The 11,697-nt window shown below is 41.0% G+C and overlaps 1 protein-coding gene across 1 annotated transcript; it reads left to right on the top strand.

Annotated features, from left to right (window-relative positions):
* Positions 1-2,645: 2,645 nt before the first annotated feature.
* LOC308636552 (protein AF-9-like) lies at positions 2,646-4,669 on the top strand. Its single transcript, XM_081272106.1, has one exon. It carries the CDS (start codon positions 2,856-2,858, stop codon positions 4,449-4,451), a length of 1,596 nt encoding a protein of 531 aa, XP_081128232.1. The 5' UTR covers positions 2,646-2,855; the 3' UTR covers positions 4,452-4,669.
* The last annotated feature ends 7,028 nt before the right edge of the window (positions 4,670-11,697 follow it).

Genomic DNA, 11,697 nt, shown 5'->3' with positions numbered 1-11,697 from the left:
GTCTATGCCAATAAAATCGAGATTTTTTTTGATGTTTGGGGCCCAGGCATTAATATAGTTCAATATAGATTCCCAGGACCTGGATTTGATCCCCATTATTGGAAAAAATTTTTTTCACGTTTAATTAATAAGTTTGAAGTTTGGGGACCTATTGCTTTACTTGCTTCAGGTAAGTGCTTTTCTTTTTTCTTTGTTAAGCTTTTCACATTCCTAATCTTTTAATGGTTCCCATAAGAATTAATAAAACTAATAGAAAAATAAAAATCTCTGTCACATCACTCTCAAATGCTTGAGTTTCATTTTACAGAATTATAGAGAATTGATTCCAGGAAATACAGCTGAGTAAAATTTAGAAGACAAATAGAGCCAGGTGTGTTGATGCACACTTGTAATCCCAGCTACCTGAAAGGCTGAGGCAGGAGAATCACAAGTTCAAGGCCAGTTTAGGCAACCTAGGGAGAACTGTATCTCAAAATAAAAGGAAAATAATTTAAAGCTCAAAAAGTAAGACAAATACTTCACTTTCAAAAAGTATTTCACAAAACTCTGCAAACATACTTTGACCTAATTTTAGCAAAATATCTTCCACGTACATAATCAAATATTTGGTCAAGATGTTGCTTTCCTATAATCATTTTCTATGATGAAAATTTCCTGTGTAGTTTTAGCCTCCTCTTAGATTGTTTTCACAGCAAAGTAATTGGTAACATTTGCAAATAAGAAACTATTAAGGAATACATCTCTAATCCAAGTGACTAAAAGAATTAATTTGGGGAATATATAAGCAATTATTTCCTTAAAGAAATACCAGGTTGTTTAATTATTTCCCAAATGCATATTTTATATTTCCCTAATAGTTCATTCAGGCTTCACATGTATTTTTTAAATGTTGACATTAAAAGAAAATGTAAGGCTGGGGATATAGCTCAGTTGGTAGAGTGCTTGCCTTGCATTCACAAGGCCCTGGGTTCAATCCCCAGCACCACCAAAAAAAAAAAAAAAAGAAAGAAAGAAAGAAAGAAAATGTAGACATCAACTTATTGAACCTTCTTGTTTGAGAGATGAAGGGCTAAAACATAGAAATATTAGCTAAGCCCTAATTCCATTCCAGCATCTTCAGGACATGAAGATGGAAACATCAGAATTGGGCGGGGGGAGGGGTGGATAAAAAGCATTATGTATTTTTAAAAACTCATAGCAAATTAAAAATAACAATTCCAAATGTATGAACTATTGAAAAGTCCCAACAAGGTATGTACTCCAGCTGAAACCAATAACTGCAAGAATAAAATAAGCCTGGGGTAAGTACTAAAGATTGAATTGTTTTTGTTTTCTTTACAGTCGGTCTTAAAATATTTAACATAGACTAAATTTAACATATGGTCAGTCTTTAAAAGTTTATTTTATGTGAAAGAGTATAGCAAACCATTTTGGGGGATAAAATAACATAAATCCATAATATTTTAAGGACATTAAGCAACATTATACCATATTTACACATTTACCTATTTAATCATTAACAATAGAAAATGGCACTAAATAATAGCATGATTATCTGAGTATGCCATAGATATTGATGGCCCCAATGAATCCATACCATAAGTATTTATGCCCTTCTGTGCAATCCCACCCAAATTTTCTCTGGGTTTGAACATGTGACCTGATTTGACCAATGAAAATCAGAAAGCAGAATATAATCAGAGGCTTAATAAATGCTTGCATATTGGTATTTCTCCTCTTAGAATGCGCCCTCTACAAGGCCAACTTCCATGCATGAAGTTCAATTACCCTGAGACCACCATACTGTGAGGAAGTCCAAGCTAGCCTCATGAAGGGGCCACATAAAGAAAAGTTGAAAAACCAACCAATAGTGGTAACTGAGCCTCCAGACACATGACTCGGGTCCAGCCATTCCAACTAGTTCTCAGTCATGCAAACCAAAAATCTGAGGCCCCAGACATCATGAAGCAAACATAAGCCATCCTCAAAAATCCCAAATTTGAAATTCTGATCCTCAGCAATGTGAACAAATGGTTGTTTTAAGCCAATAACTTTGGGGATAGTTTCTTATGTAACAGGGAATAAGTGCAGTGGAGTGAAGAGTCTATTACTTGCCCAGTGACAATAGCTGACTTAAGGCTAAAATGTTGATTTACATTCCCATCAAACTGACCACCATTTTTAGTCATTTTAATATTGAAATGGACTAGTTCCATAACCACAGATGAAGCATCAAATCTTCCAAGAGAAAAGTCTACCCTCCTCAAAGATGGCAGAGAGTAATTCTATCAGGTATGTTCACAGCTCTTTTCTCTTCCTCTTCAGAAGAGGGGACCAACTGGTGTAGCTCCAACCCAAGAAGGAGGGACATCCCCTGCTCCTCACCAGAGCACATGGGGATGCCCAGATAAATTCTCTTGATATTTGAGTTTCGATTCCTTTTGACTCTGTACTTAAGTTCCTCATTCCAGAGACATTAACAATTTCCTTTTAAATATTTATGCTTACAACATCACACAGAGTTTCACTGAAAGATGATCAGGTTTCAACATAGGTAAGCAATGTTTCCTTCCCCAAGATGATAGATAAGTTCTTTCCAGGTTAAGATGGTCATGAGATCATCCTCTGGCCCTGGAGCTGCTGCTGCTGCTGCTGCTGCTTTTGCTTTTGGGGCTGAGTTTAATAAGCGAGCGAGCGAGAGAGCGCGGGGGGGAAAAAGGCAGAGAATGACCGCCATCTACCCTCCGTTCCTGGGCGCGCTCTCATTCATAGCAGCCTCTTCATGAATTACAGCTGAGGGGGGCGGGGGAGGGGAGTACCACACAACACCCCAGCAAACCTCCGGGCCCCCAGGTATGGCGAGCTCGTGTGCCGTGCAGGTGAAGCTGGAGCTGGGGCACCGCGCCCAGGTGAGGAAAAAACCCACAGTGGAGGGCTTCACCCACGACTGGATGGTGTTCGTGCGCGGCCCGGAGCACAGTAACATACAGCACTTTGTGGAGAAAGTCGTCTTCCACTTACACGAAAGCTTTCCTAGGCCAAAAAGAGTGTGCAAAGATCCACCTTACAAAGTAGAAGAATCTGGGTATACTGGTTTCATTTTGCCAATTGAGGTTTATTTTAAAAACAAGGAAGAACCTAAGAAAGTCCGCTTTGATTATGACTTATTCCTGCATCTTGAAGGCCATCCACCAGTGAATCACCTCCGCTGTGAAAAGCTAACTTTCAACAACCCCACAGAGGATTTTAGAAGAAAGTTGCTGAAGGCAGGAGGGGACCCTAATAGGAGTATTCATACCAGCAGCAGCAGCACCAGTTTTTCAAAGCCTCACAAATTAATGAAGGAGCACAAGGAAAAACCTTCTAAAGACTCCAGAGAACATAAAAGTGCCTTCAAAGAACCTTCCAGGGATCACAACAAATCTTCCAAAGAATCCTCTAAGAAACCCAAAGAAAATAAACCACTGAAAGAAGAGAAAATAGTTCCTAAGATGGCCTTCAAGGAACCTAAACCCATGTCAAAAGAGCCAAAACCTGACAGTAACTTACTCACCGTCACCAGTGGACAGCAAGATAAGAAGGCTCCTAGTAAGAGGCCCCCCATTTCAGATTCTGAAGAACTCTCAGCCAAAAAAAGGAAAAAGAGTAGCTCAGAGGCTTTATTTAAAAGTTTTTCTAGTGCACCACCACTGATACTCACTTGTTCTGCTGACAAAAAACAGATAAAAGATAAATCTCATGTCAAGATGGGAAAAGTCAAAATTGAAAGTGAGGCATCAGAGAAGAAGAAGTCAGCATTACCGCCATTCGATGACATCGTGGATCCCAACGATTCAGACGTGGAGGAGAATATGTCCTCTAAATCTGACTCCGAGCAGCCCAGTCCTGCCAGTTCCAGCTCCAGCTCCAGCTCCAGCTTCACACCATCCCAGACCAGGCAACAAGGTCCTTTAAGGTCTATAATGAAAGATCTGCATTCTGATGACAATGAGGAGGAATCGGATGCGGCAGAAGATAATGACAACGACTCAGAAATGGAAAGACCTGTAAATAGAGGAGGCAGCCGAAGTCGCAGAGTTAGCTTAAGTGATGGCAGTGGTAGTGAAAGCAGCTCTGCTTCTTCACCCCTACATCATGAACCTCCACCGCCATTATTAAAAACGAACAACAACCAGATTCTTGAAGTGAAGAGTCCAATAAAGCAAAGCAAATCGGATAAGCAAATAAAGAATGGTGAATGTGACAAGGCTTACCTGGACCAGCTGGTGGAACTTCACAGAAGGTTGATAACGCTGAGGGAAAGACACATTCTGCAACAGATTGTGAACCTTATAGAAGAAACTGGACACTTTCATATCACAAACACAACATTTGATTTTGATCTTTGCTCGCTGGACAAAACTACAGTCCGTAAACTACAGAGTTACCTGGAAACATCTGGAACATCCTGAGGATACAACAACTGGATGCATCAAAAACTATTGCTTTTTGGGGGGGGGGTTGTGATTTTTTTTATTGTTGTTTATATGAAAACACTCAGAATGATGCAACCAAAAGGGAAAAAATAAAAATCAAACAACCTTCAGCTTTATTTTCCTTTAAAGCCAGTCATCATCTCTTGATAAAGGAGAGGTTAAGCAAACCAGCCTCAGCGGACCACTCTTCTCTCCAAGGAAATCCCCAGGAAGAGTTAGCCTGGATAGCCTTGAAAACAAACAAAGCAAACACAATACAAGAAAACTTAAAGAATGTGTATGGTATCATGTCTTTCTCCATGGTGGTTCATTCCACAGGATGAACGCATACTCAACACACTGCCTTATTACATAACTGATCTATTTATTATCGCATACAGATATTCTAAAGTCGTTGAGGGAATGACACCACCAGACATTATGAGTACTTGGTCCCGTGGATGCTCTTTCAATGCAGCACCCTTGCCATCCCAAGCCCAGTGACCTTACTTGTATACCGTGCCACTTTCCACCAACTTTTTCCAAGTCCTTTAAATTGTTGCAGTCTGTGTTTTCCACCTTTTGTTTTTCCAGTTCCAGGACACAAATTTTCAACTGGGGGGACCAAATAGCCACTTTGATTTTCTTCTTTGTGGTCTTTTTTTCTGAAAGTTGGGACCAGACCTTGGCTGTATCCATGTAATGATCTTGGACCATGGTAGAAAAGGCACCAAATAGGATCATATGACTTGCTGTCTAGCCTTAGTCAATAAACCTGTAGGACTTGTACAAGAGGGTACCTGTAAACTTCCTGACTGCAGCATTGTCGAGCTGTCACCGACATTCTTGTGTCTGTTTTACTGTTACAATATTAGGCAAATATGGAAGTAAAGGCATTCCACAGGATCAGCATTTGAAAAAAAAATTCCAATCCTGTTTTCTAAAGAAATGTAGAAATTCTTAATTTGGATCTATTTATTAGAGGTTCAGCTCTCTTCAGCTGCCAGCTTGGTATTCATCTTTATTGTAAAACCAGGAATCAGAGTTTTGTTTGTTCACATACGATTCTCTTAGACTCTTTTATATTTGAAAAATTAAAAATCTTTCTTTGGGGGAAAAATCTTGGTTATTCTGCCATAACAGACTGTGTATTAACTTGTAGATTCAGTGGTTCGAAACCTGTTTAGTCCCTTGCTAATGTTTCCAGAAGGATTTCCTGTATTGGTGAAAGTAAAGATGGTTGGGGGGTGGGGGATATTTTTGTTCTTGTACCCTTGTTTTGGAATTAGAACTCTGTCCTGTGGCATGCAAACGAAAGCAAATTATTTTTTAAAAGAAAAAAAAAAGATGGTCATGATTACCAGATAGCTCCCAGTTATATATTTAATAAGTTATTAAGACCCTGGACTATAACTCATTCATTATAGGCATGATTCTTCACAATGCTGTACTTTAAATGCTGTACTCTTAGATGTTCTTTAATCAATAAATGCTTTTAGGATTTGGGGTGTGAACACATCCCCTGAAGTGTTTATCACAACAATGTTAGTTTTCCAACTCAACTACATGCCTCAGTTCAACCCCATGTGTGACTCATCCCCATCTCATGTGTTCTATTACAACATCCACATATCATCATCTTTCTGATGAGGATTAGAGAATTTCTAAAATATATCTGCACTGAGGTCATGCAAAAAGGAAAGAGAGTGCCTCTGATGTATTTAACCATCTGATGACCTAACTATACTTGGTAGTTTTACTTAAGAACTTGTGTGTGTGTGTGTATGTGTGTGTGTGTGCGCACACTAATCATACAGTATATGGACTGTCCTACTCACCAAAACTTCTCTTTGAAATTTAAATGATAATCCATTTAATAGAATTATGAGTCATCTCATAAAAACTACACATCTATTTATGCTAATTTCAAGGTATGCAGACACAACATAGCCCTCGCGCACGTGATATACATACACACATACTAGAAGAAATTGTAAAATAACAACTATCCTTGACTGAGCTTTACATCATTATCTCATATAACATTTGTCACAAGCCCGAAGGGCATTATTATCTTCACTTTATGACTAAGGAAACTAGGCTCGGGTGGAGTACACCAACCTGCCTCTGATCATTCATCTATAAAATGATGGAACCCGGATCTGTACCCAACATACTTGGGCTTCATGTCACCCATGTCAAAAATAGTTGCTAAAGAGTTGTGTAAAATCTGAACAATGGACCATACATTCTCAGGAATAGTTGCTGATGGATTTGTCTAAAGTGTGAATGCAGGGGTGAGAAATTTGAGTTTTCTATTTTTAAATCAGAATTCATATTATTTCAGAGGCAATGGGTTGTGTGATCTCATTTACATGGTACTAGAACAATATACATGATTCAGAAATAGTCACTCAGGATCACAAAGGCACAGACTTTTACAACCAAGAACTTCATCCTCATTAACCAAACCTGGAAGTGTTCAATGTTCTGTGCACAGAGATGACCTCTTAACTTGCAACTACCCTAAAGCTATACCAGTCCGCACCAGGGGAGCTGATGGCACATTTCAAACCCAGAGGATCTCACACCTTAAATGTCTGCCCAGCTGGACCTTATACTTACTTCTAATTCCTAGAATTAGAAAATTTTCCAAAATTTTCTCTCCCCTACACTCAAAGAACATAAAAGTATGAGATGGATGAAGACAAGGTAGAAATAATTGACAGGCCACCATTACACCACATATTTTCAACCATCATTAGCTGGAAATATTTTATCCAGAGTCTTATCACAAAAACATATTGTGAAGGTTTCCACTCATCACCTCCAATGACTTGGGATGCAGTAGTTTCGAGTCACCGCCCTGACCCAAGTCTTAGGTACATGCACACATACAACCTGGGGATATTATTAAAATGCAGATTATGATTTGTAGCTCTGGGTTGGGGCCCACAAATCTGCATTTCTAACAAGCTCTGAGATGATGCTGAAGATGCCGATCCCTGGACCATAGTTGGGAGTAGCAAAGTGGTGATTATAGATGATCTCGATCCATCAATCTCGTGGCAGGTCCCCTCAACTGAATGTCATTTCTATAAGCCAGTCTCAATCAACTCAATATAGATTGAGCTGGGTGAATGACACAGCCGGACAGGTGGCATAACTGGAATTCCATTAGCATAGTCTTGCTCAAAGCAAGCTAAACCTGCAGGAGCACTGATTGAGACCTAGAAGGAGGGTGTTTCTTCCATTCTTGCCAATAGAAAAGCAGAATGGACTCTAAAAATTAAGGAGATGCATCACCTTGTTCCAAATTATTCCTGGACTCCATGCACAATTCAAGCCATAGAAGTTCACAAGAAATCAGATCTAGCTGGCCGCAATAGAGCACACCTGTAATACCAGTGGCTCAGGAGGCTGAGGCAGGAGGATCATGAGTTCAAAGCCAGCCTCAGCAAAAGCAAGGCACAAAACAAACTCAGTGAGACCCTATCTCTAAATAAAATACAAAATGGGGCTGGGGATGTGGCTCAGTGGTTGAGTACCCCAGCACCCCCCCAAAAAAAATCAGATCCATTAGAGAGAAGAAAAAACACTGTCTAAGGTTGTCTATTGTGTTAGTAGCCCAGCACTAAAAAGTGTGCTTCTGTTTCCATCTGAAGGAGGATTCACTTATAAAAATCATCCCAAATTGTCTTCAAGGACAATTTTTTTTTTATTCAGTGAGCCAAACAATGGCTGAAGTTTTAAGAAAAAAACAAGTCTAAAAAAATAAAACTGTGAAATGATGTCCTGTTCCACACTAAACCAGCTTGGGCTGGATTGCATTTATGATTATTATTGATGCCATTTTTCTTTGTTTTCAAGAAATTCACATGGGAATGGATGGAGTCAGAGTAAAGAACCAACGAAGGAGTAGTAATTAGACACCTACTTGTGCCTGCTATGGAGCCAGTCACCGCCAGGAAGACAAAAAGAAGATAAAAAGTCAGAGCTTTGGAGAAGAAAACTAAAATATGCAACATAGTCCCTTGGCCCAGCCACAGTTCTTGTCACCTGTGATCACGGTATGCAATCTTAATAATTACTACCTCTGCTCGTCATGATAATGAAATTGATTCGAGTTGGGAGGAAGAAAGGAAATACGTCTCTTTAGTACAGCTCCTTCCACCCTCTGGAAGCTTTCTCCCACCTTAACAAAAACTGCATAAAGCCATTCACGACCCCCATGCCCACCCTGCCAGGGGTGACGGGCCTCGCCCCCTCTGCAGCATCCAGACATTGCCACCTGGCCTTCCCTCGCGAGGATCAGCTTGTTTTCCCAGAGAGCAGCAGTCATTACCTGAATGGCAGGTTTGCCACGCAAGCTTCCTTAATGTGGGGCTTTGTAGACATCACGTCCCGGTTGTCATTAGTGTCCTCTGAAAACAGTAATCAGCTGGCAGGCCAGAGAAGGACATTCCAAGAAGAAAACGCCTTATTACAAATGTTTGGGAAGCCGTGGAAAATCTAATTTATTTGTTTGTTTGTTTGTTGTGTTTGTTTAGCTCAAGAAAAGGGCTAACTTGTACACGATGCATGAGAATGGAAGTCGTCCGGATGTACTGAACTGTACTTGGCAACAGTGCTGGGAGTGGGGGAGGGACACACTTACCGGTTGGCAGCCCTGCAGAAGGAGGGGTCTCTCTCCACCCCTGCACCCCTGCAGGAGGCTGAGCCTAGGGCAAGAGATCCTATTGTGGGTTCATGGCTTATTACCTTTATTACTCATTCTCCCGCTCTTCTCCATACAGTGTTAGGTGGTTAGAAGGTTCTAGAAGAGGCCCTGCTCCAGGAGCTAAAGCATTTTCTGAGTCTTTCCTCTGTCCCTACAGCAAAAATCAACACAGTCCAAGGGAGAAGACGCTGTCACTCCAGTGTTCCCTCTTCCACCCCACCCCCCATGATCTCTCAGCCATCAAGAGGCCAACATGACCAAGAGGCAGTTCTGTCTCAGTCCACCCTGGAGCTGCCTTACGAGAGCAGACATGCAGGTCAGTTTCCTTCTCTATCTCAGCATCGGCCTCCTGACTATTTCTTCAATGCAAAGGGTTAAAGCCACGCCCTCCAGAAAAGCTATGCTGAGACTTTGGGAAACTGGACAAGGGATTCTGGGGACCCACACCTCTGGGCCAGCTGGAGACCCATCCCAGGGTCCAGAGACTGGGCAGCCTGGACAGGAGAGACCCAGACACCTGACACAGGGGAGCTGTGCTGATGGAGTCTGGGTTGGGAGTCCAGGGCTTTGGTCCTTTTCCAGTATCTCCTGATAGGACGTGGGCTCTGATCCTCCCCACTTTGCCCACCAGAAGTGTGTCAAGGGAGGAACTCACAGCTGACTCCAAGGATCCTTTAGAAATAAAATTTTTTAAGTGGTCTCCACTACTCTTAAATGATCCAGTGATATCTGGAAGGGGCCTGTGTGCTCACTGGGGTCGCCCTAGCAGAAAAGGACAGGCACTCACTTCTGCCCCCCACCATTTTTCTGGTACCTGCAGTAACCTCTGATGCTTACCAAAAAAAAAAAAAAAAACTCATTATAAAAGGCAGAAAGATGTATCTCTTCTACCTCCAGGATTTTCCTTTTCTTGGTCACTTCTCATTTCTTCTCCTCCATGTTCAGCCTCAGAACAATGTCCCTAAAAAGGGAGGGTAACAACTATCTAAACTGCTACCATCAGCAAGGGAAGTGTCACTGAAACCGCAGGCAGCCATCCAGACCTCGGCCTCCCACCCAAACTTGAAGGAAACAATCCATTCTCAAGGTCAGGTGGTGAACAGAAAGTCCCCGTCCTACCCTAACAATCATCCCTTCTCTCAGTGCTGGCTTGCTTTCCAAGATAACTTGTTAGGATTTATTTCCATCTTGGCATTTGTGTCTTCGAGGCATCCAGAAAGAAACCTTGTGTATCGCCCCACAGAACAAAAGAGAGAAAGAAAATGTTCTTGGATCAGCTTCTCAAAAAATCTTAAACCAGATTCTCCTGGGATGTTTCGGGCCAGTCACGCTGGTTACTTGATACGGTGGCATCTTTCTTTGAAAATTTAGAATAAACAATGGATTGAATGAAAAGTTTAAAAGTCTACAATGTCCACAGCACTGGCTTCTAAATTGCTACGATGCTGGTCAAGAGCTTGTCTGCCCTTTGGGGCCACCGCCTTCTTTACAGAGCAAGACAGGGAGTACAAGATTTCCAAACAGAGGGCAAAGTTGCTTGTCAGGAATGTTGTAAGAGGAACAGTTCAAAAGGATTTGAACCAGGACTTTCTGATTTGATTATTTTCTTCTTAATTAGAATTGAGTTTTGAGTCTACAGAGAATATATAATAATAGGTAAAGGGAAAATATTAACTGTGCTTTCAATTTCCATAGATGTTTATAGGTCAAAGGGATGGCCAAATTGCACATGAAGTTTCAATAGGACACAGCCACACCGTTCAGTCTACACATTTCTATGGCTGTGCTTAGGCTAACACTATCTCCCTGACCCACGAGCCCTTACATATTTATCTTCTGGCCTTTAGAGAAAAAGATTTCCAACCTCTGCTACAGATGACAGAGCAGGAGAAAAATGAAAATTACAGCCAGGAATGGTGGTACACACCTGTAGTCCTGTAATCCCAGCAACTCAGGAGGCTGAGGCAGGAGGATTGAAAGTTCAAGATGAGCCTCAGCAATTTAGCAATACCCTGTTTAAAATTTTTAAAAAACTGGGGATAAAGCATCCCTGGGTTAAATCCCAGTACCACAAAAAAAAAGGAAAGAAAGAAAATGAAAATTGCAGTAGAAACAGACAGACCTATCCATCCATATCTCTGTCTCAGAAAGGTGAACAGACCATTAAATCTTCACTAGCAGGAGAGAGTCTTGACCACTTCACTAAACACAGGCTACTAAAAACAGGCGTGGATAATTTGAATTGGATAGTTTAGGATCAGTGTAATCACTTTAAAGATTGAAAAGTGTCTGTGTTTCCCCTCAGGTAACTCATGTTTATGGCAAAAATTAAAAGTAAGACAAAAGATATGTATTGCTTTTTATTTTAAAAACTGTATGTTTCCCAAATAGTTTTCAAGATAATGGTCAATTTTTGCTGTGCACTAAGAAATACATCATGCTGTCCTTTGAAAAACTGCCAATTTGAACTGAGCTAAAACACACACACACACACACACACACACACACACACACACACACACA

The sequence above is a fragment of the Spermophilus citellus genome (assembly GCF_964194105.1).
Source record: "Spermophilus citellus genome assembly, chromosome: 17".
In the NCBI taxonomy this organism is placed as follows: Eukaryota; Metazoa; Chordata; class Mammalia; order Rodentia; family Sciuridae; genus Spermophilus; species Spermophilus citellus.
This window is presented reverse-complemented; position numbering and strand designations above follow the sequence as displayed.